At 41.5% G+C, this 15814-nt stretch overlaps 1 protein-coding gene across 4 annotated transcripts in view; it reads right to left on the minus strand.

Moving 5' to 3' along the window:
• Polh (DNA polymerase eta) overlaps positions 1-15814 on the minus strand; it is a 36208-nt gene that overhangs the window by 7844 nt on the left and 12550 nt on the right. For all 4 annotated transcript variants that reach the window (XM_075980736.1, XM_075980738.1, XM_075980739.1 and 1 more), the window contains 5 exons: positions 15298-15467; positions 9057-9160; positions 6709-6828; positions 2400-2523; positions 1312-1377 (listed from right to left, as the gene is read on the minus strand). In XM_075980736.1, coding sequence (XP_075836851.1) covers positions 1312-1377; positions 2400-2523; positions 6709-6828; positions 9057-9160; positions 15298-15467 — 584 coding nt within the window. The remainder of the gene's footprint in view (positions 1-1311; positions 1378-2399; positions 2524-6708; positions 6829-9056; positions 9161-15297; positions 15468-15814) is intronic.

Genomic DNA, 15814 nt, shown 5'->3' on the forward strand with positions numbered 1-15814 from the left:
AGGAATGGTCACAGAAGTTCGACTTCAGCCTCTCATACAGGGATGGGATGAAAGGTGTGCACCACTGTTCTTGGCTCAAAAATCATACTACATGGATGCCAGGGACTTCAGATGAGGGAAGAAATGGGGAGTGGCTGCTAATGGGTACAGAATTTCTCTGGGGAGTAATTAAAAATACTAAGCTGACTGAAAATCTGGGTGTGGTGGCATGCACCTGTAGTCCAGAACTCAGGAAGCAGAGGCAGGAAGACAGATCTATCAGTTCAAAGACAGCCTAGTCTGTATAATGTTACATTCAGGCCAACCAGGTATACACAGGGAGTGCCTGTCTCAAAAACAAAACAAAAAAACCCACCACCACCACCAACAACAACAAAAAAACCCCAAAAACCAAAAACCCAAACCAAACAAAAAAAACTGATTGGAGTTATACAACTCTGGAAGGTGCTAAAACCATTGAATTGTACACTTGGATATACTTTATGTATATGAAGCACATATAATCGGGGCAGGGAGTAGACCATAACCCATCCTAGCACTTGGGAGGTAGAAGCAGGTGGATCACTCTGCGTTCCAGCACAGCCAACTGAGAAACCATCTCAAAACAAAACACAGATCCTTAAAAAGAGAGGAGAAACTCTCAGAGGTCTAACGCCTTTTTTGTCAGGATGACCTTAACCCCTGGTATTTGTGGGGTGCTAGGGGTCAAACTCAGAACTTTAAGCATGCTAAGCAAACACTCTACCAACTAAGGTGTGCCCTCAACCCAACCCCAGGATGTTCCATTTTAAAAGAAAGTGTTAAAAGAAAGAATTCTCAGCCAAGCTTGGTAACTCATGACTATAATCCTAGAAACTGAGAGCCTAAAGGTAGGAGGACTAGCCAGTTTAAGGCTAAGCCTGGACTACCATAAAAATATATTTATATTGATTTTTCAAGACAGGGTTTTTCTGTGTAGTCCTGGCTGTCCTGAAAACTCACTCTGTAAACCAGGGTAGCCTCAAACTCAGAGATCCATACCTCTGCCTCCCTACCTGGACTACTATTTTAACAAACTTTTTTTTTTGGAAATGGTCTCTCTGTGTAGCCTTGGATTCCTGGAACTCTCTCTGTAGACCAGGCTGGCCTCCAACATAGAGATCCACCTGCCTCTGCCTTCCTAGTGCTGGGATTAAAGGTGTGCACTACCATGTTGGCCAAACAAACTTTCTTAAAATTTCCTAGGCTGATGCTATTTTCTTGTTCCTTCTCCATAGGGTAAGGAGCACGTGGCATTTAAATCCCAAAGACTAATAGACAAAAAAATCTTACATCATTTCGGTCTTTGGTTAGTCTCTCCTCAAGTTCCAAGGCTAACTGCAAGAGCCACCACTGTACCTAAAAAACAAACAACAAACAAACTAAAATTAATCTTTCATTTAAGTAGACATATGGAAGCAGACAGTGGATTTGTCGCTATAACTAGATCAGGAAGATCTCAGCACTCTGTCATCCTCTAGATGAAGATTTTCAGTTAGGTCCAGACTCTAGAGGTTGAGGCAGAAGGGTCATGAGATCATGGCTGGGTTATATAGCAAAAACTTATCTCCACAACAAGAAAAAAGAATGGCTTTAAATTACGGGGAAAGGGAAAAGAGCACATGCTGTGCAAGAATGAAGACAAGAATATGAATTCCCAGCACCCACAACACAAAGTTGGGCATAGCTGCATATGGAGCTATTATAACTCAGGACTAGTGGAACTAGACAATAGGGTCACTGGGATTTGCTGGCTGCCAGCATAGTTTCAGGTTCAACAAGAGAATAAGGCAGGGTGATAGAACAGGACATCTGAGAGCTTCCTCTACTGTCTACATATGCGTGTAAAGGTACACACACCAACACACACGCACAACACATAATTTGTTTAGCCGCTATTACAACCCAGAATGGTCTCCAACTCTTAGTGTACTGATTCAGCTTCCTGTGTGCCGGGATTATAGGTACGCCCTCCTAGGCTCAGGCTCCAAGTCTTTCACCTCACTTTCCCTGCTGGTGCCATCGGGTAAATTCTACCGTGGGCCAATTCCAAGGAAGAACTCAAACTGAGTGAAGCATAATATTTTAGGTTTTTGAAGTTCCTACCTACAGAAAAAGACAAGAAACTCCTCCACTGGCCATTTCAGCCAGTCCTATCTTATACCTTTTTAGATTGAAGAGGGGAAAAAATGACACTAGTTATTTCAACTTAAAAAAAAAAAAAGCAATTCCTATTCCATTTGGTAAAATAAATTTCATCAAAATTTATAATTTTCTTATCCCATAATAAAGGTAATCATCTAACCCAGTAACTTTGCACAGCTACCAAGATCCACTCTCTCCTTAAAGAGAGGCAGTACTCTGTTCAGAAGCTTGCTTACCTGCTCCCGAGTAGCCAAAGCTGTTTTCCCTGGGAAGTTCTTGCTACAGCCAATAGTTTTAGGTAACTGCCTGGGTTTAACTGGATCATGTTCAATCCCTCGGCACATGGCATACAGCCAAGATCTATAAAACCAGCAAACAACATTAAGATGTAAGCATGATCATTCTCCTTGTTTTTTCTTTGCTTCCTAGAGAGGATCTCACAGTAGTCTACTGACCTTAAATTGTGATTCTACTGGGGTTACAGGTGAGAGCCACCATGGCTTGTTTTTTTACCTATTTATAAACAGCATTTAACTGTGCAGCTCAGGCTGGCCTCCAGCTCATGATCCTCCTGCCCCAGCACCCTTGTTAAAACAAAACACCTACATTAGCCTTTTATACTCTTCCTGACAAATGACTGAGGCTAGGGATATAGCTCAAGGGTACACCACATGGCTAACATGTACAATGCCCTAGGTTCAATCCCCAGCACTACAAACAAAGAAAATTAACAGCTAGGTGTGTCCTGGTATGTGTAAGGTGGAGGTAAAGGATCAAGGAGCTCAAGGCCTGTGTTACTTGAGACCCTGTCTGCTGTGGGACAATGTTCTTTACCCTATCATTTGTATTTTAATAAAACACTGATTGGCCAGTAGCCAGGCAGAAAGTATAGGGAGGGAAATGAGAATAGGAAAATTCTGGAAAGAGGATAGGTTCAGTCTGCAGTTGTCACCCAGAGAGGAAGCAAGATGAGAATGCCTCACTGATGTAAGGTACCAAGCCATAAAGCTAACACAGACAAGAATAATGGGCTAATATAAGATGTAAGAATTAAGAAGCCTGAGATAATAGGCCAACCAGTTTATGATTACTGTAGACCTCTGTGTGTTTCTTTGAAACTGAATGGCTATGGGACTAGGCAGGACAGAAACCTCAGTCAACAGAATGGTGCCAACGTGGACAACTATATCCACGTAAAACCTGAGAGAGTTTGGGAAGTAATTCTACACATAAAAGAACAGAGTTAGGCCGGGTGATGGTGGCGCACGCCTTTAATCCCAGCACTGGGGAGGCAGAGGCAGGCGGATCTATGTGAGTTCGAGACCTGCCTGGTCTACAGAGCTAGTTCCAGGACAGGCTCCAAAGCCACAGAGAAACCCTGTCTCGAAAAACAAAACAAACAAACAAACAAAAAGAACAGAGTTAAGCATGGCTTCTTTTTAGCAGCATTTTCTCAGGTAGGCTTTGTTTGTTAGAGGCAAGCACGTCTCATTTAAAAGAGGCTTCCCGACTCAGCTTTAGCTGCAAAAACCTTGCAGCTCTTTTAAATGGTCCCACCACCAAACACTTAAATGGTGTTTATGAATAGCTGACAGCATGCTTCTTGGTGGTATCAGAGACCTTGAAACTCCACAGAGTTGTGGCAGTAAACATGGCTCCCACCAGTACCTCTGCTATGAAGCTAGACTCTCAGAAAGGTAAGGAATGTGGTAGATCCAGCCTTCAAAGCCACGGCTTTAATCCTAGCCATTATCACTTAGAAAATTAAAGACTCATGTGGTCAGAAAAAGAGAGATATACAGTAATTACAGACAGATTCAGACAAAAAAATACCCCTCTAAACAGTTTAGAGTGTGTTAAAAAAATATATGTAGGCTTCGGAAAGAAAAAAAAATAAAGTCCTTAAGAAAGAGAATAGTTGAGTGTGGTGGCACACATTTTTAATCCCAACACTTGGGAGGCAGAGGCAGGCAGATCTCAGTGAGTTCAAGGACAACCAAAGATACACAGAGAAACCCTGTCTCAAAAAGCCAAAAAGTAAAAATAAAATAGAGTTTAAAATAAAGTCACGTAAAGATGAAAAATACACAGAGAATCTGGATACTGTTGTGTTGTCTTTGAATTGTATGACTGCTAAGGAAGCAACAGCTGCTAAAAGACATTTGATTATTAATGCTACTGGAGTAATCCAACATATGTATTTTGAAAATGCCTTGACTTCAAAATTTAAGTCAAAAGGTAAGTTACTTTGGAGAAGAGATTTTGCTTTTGTTTCCACAGGAAATGAGAGGCTATGGATTCATTCTGAGCTAAGAAAAATCAGGTCTGATCAAGGAAGACCACCTGAGAAATTTCCAATAGGAGCAGAGTCCAGATGATCCAACATTTTCAGAGGACTTCTGTTGGAGTTCTGCATCCAGAATAGTTTCAAGACTGCTAGCTGAGATGATCAAGCCTCACAAAATACTCCAGTCAGGACTTGATCATAATTCTAAATCTTCTTTAGGTCCCTATAGGATTATCTGCACCCTCAATCAGCAGGAAGTAGCCTGGAAAACTGCCCACATTCCAAAAAAATGGACTATGGATGTTTGCCTTTGTTTAGAATGTTGGTTAAAAGTTATGGATAATGGTCAGGAGAAAAGCTAACCAAAGGAGATTCAATTAAGAGTTCTAGTTTTGAAAAAATAAAAGGGGGGGGGGAGGTTCTGTGGGACAATGGCCTGTATCCTGTCACTTGTATTTTAACACTGATTGGCCAGTAGCCAGGCAGGACGTATAGGCGGGGTAACCAGGCAGGAAGTAGAGGTAGGATGACGAGGAGAATTCTGGGAAGAGGAAACGTTTAGCCTGCAGTCACCCAGATAGAGGAAGCAAGATGAGAATGCCTTGCTGATGAAAGGTACCAAGCCATGTAGCTAACACAGACAAGAATAATAGGCTAATATAAGATATAAGAGTCAATAAGAAATAAGAAGCCTGAGCTAATAGCCAACCAGTTTATGATTAATGTAGACTTCTGTGTGCTTCTTTGGGACTGAACAGCTATGGGACCAGGTGGGACAGAAACCTCAGTCAACACCTGTCTCAAAAAAGGAAAAAAAGAACCAAAGAAAGAAAACTATCTCTAAAATAAAACATACCTAAGTTCTGACAGAGCTCTTACCCTTCTTAGATAGTTCTAATGTAAGACACTGGTAAGGGGAGAACTAATCCTATTTTCTAAAGCAAGTCACTATTTGTGTTCTTTGCAAAGTACCAATTAATAAGCTACCAATTCATCTTTTTGTGCTTACTAGGGCTGAAACACAAAGATTTGAGTATAACATCAGCAAAATAGCAAATATAAATGATATATTAGGACAAGCCTGGAGCATCTGAGGCAGAAGAATTACATGTTCAAAGCCTGCCTGGACAACTTGGTAAGACTTGAATTAAAAGTAAAGGCAAAAAGCTGTTAATCTTCATAGTAGGATGCTTGTCTAGCATGTGCAAGGCCCTGGATTAAATTCCCAGTATTGCAAAAACAAACATATAAAGAGTACATATCCAGGCTCCTATCAACTACCCAGGAATATGACAAAGCTATTTTAGAGGGATTGGCCATAGAGACTGAATTATTTTACTTTTAGAATGTTTTCGGTGCTGGGGATAGAACCAGAAGCCTTGTAGCATGTTAGAAAAGTGTCCGCCAATGAATCCTATCTCAAGCCTTTCTTTTTGATCTTGAACTTGTGGTTCTGTCTACCAAACACTAAGATAACAGTCTACTATGTCTGGTGGAATCTAATATTTGGTATTTCTTTATTTTTTTCGAGACAGGGTTTCTCTGTAGCTTTGGAGCCTGTCCTGGAACTACTAGCTCTTGTAGACCAGACTGGCCTCAAACTCACAGAAATCACCTGCCTCTGCCTCCTGAGTACTGGGATTAAAAGTTTGTGCCACCACCGCCTGGCTTTGGAATCTAATATTCTAAAGGACCAAACCATGAAATGACCTCATGAAACACAGGCTGGGTATCCTGGTGCATGTCTGTTATCTAAAAATTTGGAAGGTAGAGAGTCAAGAGGATCAGCACTTCAATACTCCCTTTGGTTATATACCAAGCTTAAATCTGGCTTGGGCTATTTGACCCTGTCTATTAAAAGCTTTTATCTATATTGAATTTAATATCCGTATAAAGGTTATGTGTGAAAAATAATATAAACAGGGGTTAAAGAGATGGATGCTCTTCCAGAGGACCCAAGTTCAATTCCCAGCACCCACATGGCAGCTCAAGACTTTCTGTGACTCCAGTTCCATGGGTTCTGACACCCTCACACAGATACACATGCAGCCAAGACACCAATGCACATAAAGTAAAAATAAAATAAAAAAAAAAATATAAACCACTTACAGGTAAGTGTGGTGGCATGCACCTTTAATCCCAGCAGAGGCAGAGGCAGGTTATCTCTGAGTTCCAAAACAGCCAGGGCTGCATAGAGAAACCCAGTCTTGAAAAACCAAAACAATAATAATAATAACTATTATAAACCACTTACTTACCCGTTCTTCTCTCCAAAATGGTTCTGTAGCTGGGCTTCAGTGAACTGGGTCAGTTCACCCATGTATTCTATCCCAAGGATTTCAATGACAGAAGCCCCGAGTTTTCCTCCAAGACTGCGGCTAAACAATAAAGAGAAGGAATTTTTAGGTCACATTTAAATACACAGTTAACAAAAACCAAGACATTCTGTTGCTCCAAGCAGCTCTCCCAAAGATTCAGAGATCAGAGAATGTTTTTGTTCGGCAGACTCTTACTGTACAGCATAAAGCCAAGGGCTAGAGAGCTCAGCAAGTAAAGGTGCTGATGGTTAGAGTCTGACCCCTGAGCCCCCATCTCAATGAGTGCACCTGTACTCCCACACACATGCACACAGAGTACAAATGAAGAAAACTGATGACTCCTCCCAGCTGGGAGCTGGGAAGATTAACAGAAGCATAAATAAAGATTTATCATTAATTTGTTATCAAGTCAAGTATACATAAAACTTTATTTTTCATGGTCTTGTATATTAAATTTTCAGTTGTGTTTAATCTACCGTCTGTCCTGTTTGGAGATTAAAATTAGGTGTAGTGGCACATTTTTGAGGTCAGCCTACTCTACCTAGTAAGTTCTAGGACAACCAAAGCTACATAATAAGACCCTGTCTTGAAACCAAACAAGCCCGGCAGAGGTGGTGCACGCCTTTAACTCCAGCATTGGGGATACAGAGGCAAGCAGGGATCTCAGAGTTCCAGGCCAGCCTAGTTACAGAGTGAGTTTCAGGACAGCTAGAGCTACACAGAGAAACCGTCTTGAAAAACAAACAAACAAACAAATAAAAACTACCCCTCTAAACGTTCCAAACCCAAAACAAATCTTTTCCATAGCCAGCTGGCTTTGAAGTGACCTACAACCCGTACTTGGTCTACCCTCAGTCCTTCGGGTTGAGTGTCTTCAGCAATGCGGACTATTTCATGTCTCCCTAGGTTCACTGAGAACATATTAAACTTTCCTTCTTTCTGCTAAATGTCTCCATGCTGCTTTGTCACCTCCAGTTCATAAACCTTTCTCAGATCAGTTTCATTTTCATGCCTCATTGGAGAGCAATTTGACAGAACTGAAAACCTTGACTGAGCCAGGTAAAGGGACTTCTGTCTGTAATTACATTCAGTAAGCTGAAACAGGGGAATTAAATAGTTTTAAGTGAGTGGCATAGTGAATTCCAGGCTAGCTTGGACTACAGAGTGAAACTCTGTCTCAATAAGCAGATTTTATAAACTCTCGATTTGATAGTAAAGTAAAATTCCAGCTGGATATAGAAGCTTGTACCCATAATCCTAGCATTTAGGAGGTTGAGGCAGAAGGAACACCACCAGAATGAGGTCAGCCTAGACTGTTTAGTGAGACCTTATCTCAACACCCTCCCAAGAGAAGTGAAATTTTTATTTGTTACACATTTAATACACTTGAATAAAAAGCCAGAAGGAAGTCAGGCACAGAGCTAAAACTCAGGTGTATGTGTGAAATGTGTAGTATATGTGCACACGTGGAAGCTACAGGATATTAAATGTCCTGTCGTCATTCTCAGAATGATTTCCTTGAGACAGGGTCTTTCACTGTATCTGGGGCTGGGTGGCAGCCAGCGAAGCCCTGGGAAAGCCCATCTCCATCCCCTACAGTTTAGGTGCTTTAGGGCACTCTCCTCCCTCCACCTCACTGAGGTTACAAGGAGTGCACAAGCAATCACATCTGCCTTTTTATGAATGTACTAGGGATTCTGAACTCTGCTCCTTATACTTGGGCAACAAGTGTCTTACCCAGTGAGCTATCTTCCTAGCCCCCTTAGTTTTATTTGGGGAGGGTCCAGCTATGCAGCCCTGGGGGACCAAGTATTCACTATGTGGCTGTGAGTTCCTCAGTGGTGCTCCTGACCATCCCCGCCCCTCCAGTGCTGGGATTACAGCATATATGCATATATCAGCAATCTAACTTTCAGTTCTTTTGTTGTTGTTGTTGTTTTGAGACAGGTTTTTTTTTTTTTACATAGTCCTGGCTGTCCTGGAACTTGATATGTAAACCAGGTTGACTCAACTCAGAGAGCCTTTTGCCTCTGTCTCTTGAATGCTAAGATTAAAGGTGTACACCACTACACCTGGAAGTTTTGTTTTGCCCTTAAATTCAGGATTAGTTATATACCACAGATTACCACAAATTGAAAATTCATCTAGAAAAAAGGCCTAAATGTAGCTTATAAATTTTTCAGTGTTGCCTCTCTGACTGGTACCTATTTTCTCTGAGACTGAATCACTACGAGGCACAAGAGCCACTACAAGCAGGGATCGTTCACATGATGAAACTGAATACCTACATTTTACGAATTGGCATCTGGCTGAATAGCTGTGGGACTGACCCATGAGAGACCAGAGTTTGGCGGTTGGGCTTGTTTAGTCCACAGGCGAGTTTTGCCAGGACCTGGAAGCACAGAGAACAATAAGATCATTAATATTATTAGTAAGGTAACTATGTAGAGTTGGTAAATATTAAAGTATGCATACACATACACAGAGAATCAAAATGTAATCAGAAATTCAAAACACCTGAAAATCTCTGTGATATTTTGTTTGTACTCTAACAAATAAGCTTACCTGGAGAACAGAGGTGGAGCTAGCCACTAGTTAACCATAGAGGCCAGGCAGTGGTGACACACACCTTTAATCCCATTACTCAGGACAGAAGCAGGTGCATCTCTGTGAGTTCAAGGCCACCCTGGGCTACAAGACAAACAGAGCTAGGCTCACACTTTTAATCCCAGCACTGGGAAGCTCATGCCTTTAATCCCAGCACTAGGGAGGTGGAGATAGGAAATGATAGGGCTGGACACAGAGAGAATATAAGGCGGGTGGACACGGTTTCCTGGGCAATCCATTCAGTCTGAGAATTTGTAGAATTGGACCTTAGCCCCTTTCAGGTTGAGTTGTCCAGGTTGAGTTGTGGCTTGCTCCTTTGTCTTTCAGAATTTACCCCTATATCTGACTCTGGGATTTTATTATTAAGAGCACTTAGAATTTGTACTACACCGCTGTGTTACACAGAATCCTCTGGGAAACCATTTTCCCCATTGAAAATGAAAAACTGGTCAGAGTGTCAGAGTGACCTAAATGCTCTCCGCCTGAACCACGCTGCTTAGGCTAGGCTAAAAGAATAAACATTTCATGTGTGACAAGGGCAGGAGCCAATAACAACAGGGAGGGCAGTGCTTCAAAGAGAGCCAAGAACTGGCCAATTAAAAATATGTCCATAGTATGCTTCATCTACATAACCCAAAAACAGAGAGGAACGAGCCAACCAAGAATAGAATATACTCATGTCCATACTTCATTTACATAATGCTTATTGAATTTGCTGTTCTCAATTAGGTCCGGGTATGAAAATTAGGTGAAAACTGGTGGTCCTGCGAAGTTGTGTATAAAACATCCTATAATCTCTGATCTGAAAGAGAACTCTTCCCACCTTCACTGAGTTAGTGTGCTGGACAAGTTCCATGCCTAGGCTCATTTGGAATAAACCTTGCTTTTGTACCCAAGTCCCGGTTCCCTGGTGGTCTCTTTGGGGGCAAGAAGTCTGGGCGCAAGTCTCCCCACACTCTCCTAATATCAATTTTCCTCGTGTCATTTTTTCTTTTCCATCTATTTGAGATTTTTCTCAAAATAGATTTAAAAAACAGAGAAAAAATGCAAGTAAGATTCACATATTTATGTGAATATGAAAATGCTAGAATAGGTGGTGCAGTCCTGTCATTCAAATGTTTGGAAGTGAGGGTGGGAAGAGCAGGAGCTCAAGACTGGCCCTGACCTACACACAGACAAGCACATAGAACTGAAAATTAAAAAAAGTTTACCTCCCTCCACACAAATATACATTGATATATATATAAATAAAATCATTCCTTAATTTCACTAGTAAGAGTCTTTTTTTTTTTCTTTCTTTGCAGCATGGTCTGAGATGGCTATTCTTGGTTGTCAACTTGTCTACATCTGGATTAACTAAAACCAAAGTGGCTGGGTATACCTGTAAAGAATTTTTCCTGTACTTTACTAAATAATTTGACGTGGGAAGACCTTTCTCCCCCTCAAGTCAGGGTTTTTCTGTGTAGTCTTGGCTGTCCTGGAACTCACTCTATAAACCAGGGTGGCCCTGAACTCAGAGGTTGGCCTGCCTCTGCCTCCATAGTGCTGGGATTAACTAAGGTATGCAACACCACCTGGCAAGACCCAGTTGTAATCAGTTGAGGTAGGAAGTTCCACCTTTAATCTGTGACATACCTTCTACATGTAGCCTACATTTAAAGAACATGGAAGAAGGAAGCTTACTCTTGCTGGCAAGTCCATTCCTTCACTGGCATTAGAGCCTATTTCTTTTGGATCCTGGCATATATTGAAGACCAACTGAGACATCTAGCCTCACAGACTGAACAACTACTAGATTCTTGGACCTTTCATTAGTAGACACCATTGTTAGACAAGCTGGTCCACAGCCTGTAAGCCATTAATAAATCTAATATATATATATATATACACACACACACACATATATATACATATATATATATTTTCATTCTGTAAGTTCTGTTCCTCTAGAGAAGTGGTTCTCAACCTTCCTAACACTGCAACCATTTAATACAGTTCCTCATGTTGTGGTGACCCCCCAACCATAAAATTATTTTTGTTGCTATTTAATAACTGTAATTTGCTAGTTATGAATCATTATGTAAATATCTGACATGCAGAATATCTGATTTCTGACCCCTGTGAAAGGGTCTTTCAGCACCCAAAGGGGTTGCAACCCACAGATTCAGAACCACTGCTCTAGAGAACCCTGACTAATACACAGTCTCTCTATTATAAGGCAGGCTCTGGCTGTCCTGGAACTCACTAGACAAGGCTGGCCTAGAATTCAAAGATCCACTCACCTCTGCCTCCCAAATGGAAAAAAAAAATCAAAAAATTAAAAAATTAAAAATTAAAAGTGTGCACCACCTGGGGAACATTCCTCCATTGCTGGTGGGAGTGTAAATTTGGACCCACTTTGGAAGTCAGTGTGATAGTTTCTCAGATAACTGGGAATCAACCTACCACAAGACCCAGTTACACAACTCTTGGGCATATACCCAAAGGATGCTCAATCATACCACAAGGACATTTGCTCAACTATGTTCATAGCAGCTTTATTTGTAATAGCCAGAACCTGGAAACAACCTAGATGTCCGTCAACTGAGAAATGGATAATGAAAATGTGGTATATTTACATAATGGAGGATTACTCAGCTGTTAAGAGCACCAGAAAATCTGCAGGCAAATGGAGGGAACTTGATAAAATCATCCCGAGTGAGGTAATCCAGACTGAGAATGACAAATATGGTATATACTCACTCCTAAGTGGAATTAGCTCTAAAATAAATAACTATGCTACAACTCACAGACCCAGAGAGACTAGGTAACAAGGAGGGTTCATGAGGGGAGACCCATATCTCCCTGGAGGGGGAAATAGAAGAGATTTGGTGAGTGACTGAGGGCAGATGAGGATGGTTCCTTGAGCAATCACGTGGGCGGGATGCATGGAGGGGGAGAGCGCTGAGGGGGACTGCCATTTTGGTGGTCAGATGGAAGCCTGGTGCAGAGGAATCTCCCAGGAGTCTATGGGGGAGAACCCCAGCTTATACTCCTAGCAAGAACAGATAAGTAGCCTGAACTGGTCATCTCCTGTGAGCACATCGGTGCCTGACTCAGTTGTCATCAGAGAGGTGCCATCAGCAACTGACAGAGGCAGAAGCAGAGACCCACAGCCAAACATTAGGTGGAGCTTGAGAATCTTACCAAGAAGAAAGGAGTATAGAGCCAGAGGGGTCAAGGACAACACGTAAAGGCTCAGAGAGACTTAAATGACAACCAGGGAGGAGCCTGCATGAGAATGTCCTAGGCCCTCTGCATATATGTTACAGTTGTGTAGCTTGGTTGTCTTATGGAACTCCTAACAGTGGTAACGGGTGCTGTCTCCAACTCTTACTGGCTTTCAGGACCCTTCTCATACTAGGATGCCTTGCCCATTCTTAACACATGGGGCGGTGCTTAGCCTTACTGAAACTTGATATGCCATGTTTTATTAATTCTCCTGGGAGCCTTGTGCTTTCCTAGAGATGAAAGAAGAGGGCATTGGGAGTGGGAGGGGGGGATGAAGAAGGTCTGAGGGGGAGAATGGGGGGAGGCTGTGCTGGATGTATATAGATAAGGTCAGGCGGTGATGACCCATGCCTTTAATCCCAGCACTTGGGAGGCAGAGGCAGGGAGGTCTCTGAGTTCCAGGACAGGCTCCAAAGCTACAGAGAAACCCTGTCTTTAAAAATCAAGCAATCAATAATATATGAATTAAAACAACAATAACACATACAAAATGTGCACCACCATGATCAGCTATTGGTAAGAATCCTTAGTAACTTCAACTAGGCAACATTTAGTATAATCTATATTACATTAGGAATATTGTTTCCCTTCCTTTCATATGGCTAAAAAACCCCAAAATTTCTTGTGGGCAGCTTAGCAACTTTCCTTCTATTAGAGGGAGAAGCAGGTGGCAACAAGCTGGCCAGCTACTGCTCAATGACTGAGCCTGCTTAGAGGGTCTGAAGTCTCAGAGTCTCACTGCACTTCAGTCACAGCTACTTATAAATGAATTATTCTGCTCCTGGATTTTTGAGAATTATCTGTTTTTCCTATTTTAAAAATAGTGGTCCAGCCAGGCAGTAGTGGTGCATGCCTTTAATCCAAGCACCTGGGAGGCAGAGGCAGGTGGATCTTTGTGAGTTCGAGGCCAGTCTGGTCTACAAAGCGAGTTCTATGACAGTCAGGACTGTTACACAGAGAATACCTGTCTGGAGAAACAAAAAAACAAAGTGAAACAAAATAGTGGTCCAAAGTAAAATTTTACTGCCACCTTTTGCTTATTGTCCCAACTGCTCAAGCCTGCAACTATGAATCAATCTGTGCATAATCCTGCACACACCTGCAACCCCAGCACTGGAGGGGAAGAGCAGAAACATCTCTGGAACTTGTTGGCTGCTAGGATAGCCCACTCTCCTCCAAATAAATGCAGTTGTAGGTTCAGAAAGAGACCCTGCCTAAAAGAAGTCCAGCAGAGAATGACAGAGTATGACACACATGCACACATCACAAACACATGTCAAACTCACACCCATATACATATATGGACAAGGAACAGATAAACGCATAAAATATCCAGGCAATTCCATATAAGGAAACAACAGAGCTAAAAGTAGTAGCAGATGCCTGTAATCCCAGGACTTGGGAAGTAGAGACAGGAGGATCAACGTTGTCTTTGGTACACAAGAAGTTCAAGGCTAACCTGAGCTACATGAGACCCTGCGTCAAAAAGTCAAAATATATAGGATGAAACAACAACAACAAAATATACAGCAAGTGAAAATAAAAGAAATAGGCTAATATATAAATTTTCAAAGCCTCAGCTTTTTTTCTTTTTCTTTTCGTGACAGAGTTTCTCTTTCTCTATGTAACAGCTCTAGCTGTCCTGGAACTCAATTTGTAGACCAGACTGGCCTTAAACTCACAGATATCCAACTACCTTGCTTTTTTAAAAAAAAATAATAATAATATAAGTTTACTTTTATGTGCATTGGTGTTTTGCCTGCATGTATGTCTGTGTGAGGGTGTTGGATCCCTTGGAATTGGAGTTACAGACAGCTATAAGTTGCCACGAGGGTGCTGGGAATTGAACCAAGGTCCTCTCTGGAAAAACAGCCAGTATTTTAATCGCTGTGCCATCTCTCCAGCTCATGTCTCAGCTTTTCTATACAGATGGTTCAGACATTAAGAAAATAATTTCTTTTTTGGTCAGATTTTAGGCTGCTGTTTAGGAAAGTACTTATGTAATGTCAATTAATGTCATTACTTAAGCTTTTATTTGAATCTCAATATGAATTTTATTTTATCTAAGTTTTTTAAAAATTACAATTTTGAGGGGCATTGCACATATGGAGGTCAAAGAACAACCTGGTTCTCGTCTTCCACCATGTGTATTCTAGGTACAACTCAGGTCGTTAAACTTGGTGGCAAGTGCCTTTACCCACCGAACCATCTCACCAGTCCCAAAACTCCAAACAATTAAGAAAATTTATTTTATGTGTCTAGGTGTTTTGCCTGCATTCATGTCTTACAGCATGACAGAAGACGTGTTGGGTCCCTAGAACTATATTTACAGACGGTTGAGAACTACCATGTGGATGGTGGGAATTGAATCCATGTCCTCTACAGAACAGCCAGTGCTCTCAACCACTGAGTCCCCTCTCCTGTCCCTCATTTTTTATTTTCTATTTTTTTTTAAGTTTTTTTTTTGAGTCAAAGTCTTACATAGAGTAGACTGGCCTGGAACTGTAGAACTCTTGATTTTCCTGCTTGCACCTCCCAAGTGGTGGAGGTGCAGACATGGGCTACATCATCAGGCTCTCCACATGCATTTTAATATCCACTAACATTCATCCTTGCTGTACTTCCTCTTTGAAGTCTACAGTAAGCATTCACCTTATTGTGTGAAATTCCAGCTGAACACTGAAAACCAGTCTTCCTCTCTATGGTTGCTCTCATTTCTTCCACAATCACTGCTCCCACGGTCAAGTGTAGGTCTGGAGAGGTGGTATCACCAATCTGAAGAGAACCAAGCCACTCAAGTAAGCCTTGTTTTCGATTTTCCTCTGAAAAAAGTTGAGATTACATTTAGACATTTTAAAATTTTTCAGTCATGAATCACGTAACATTTTCTCAAGGGAAGACTACATATATCATGGTATATGGCTTTAGAACTTAATGTATAGTAGGCTATATGATCTAGCTTTCTCCAAGTACATGATATTTGCACAATGATGAAATCACCAACACATTTCCCAGAGCCTGACATTAAGTAGCACATAACTGTATTTGCCATTCAATGCAACAATGGCTTGAGTTCAAGTACTTTAGACACATAGTTTTACTTCAAACCGTATTTTGTGTGTCCGTGTATACCATGTGTGTGGGCACCTCTGGGAGCCAGAAGAAGATC

This window comes from Microtus pennsylvanicus, chromosome 7 (assembly GCF_037038515.1).
Source record: "Microtus pennsylvanicus isolate mMicPen1 chromosome 7, mMicPen1.hap1, whole genome shotgun sequence".
Classification (NCBI taxonomy): domain Eukaryota; kingdom Metazoa; phylum Chordata; class Mammalia; order Rodentia; family Cricetidae; genus Microtus; species Microtus pennsylvanicus.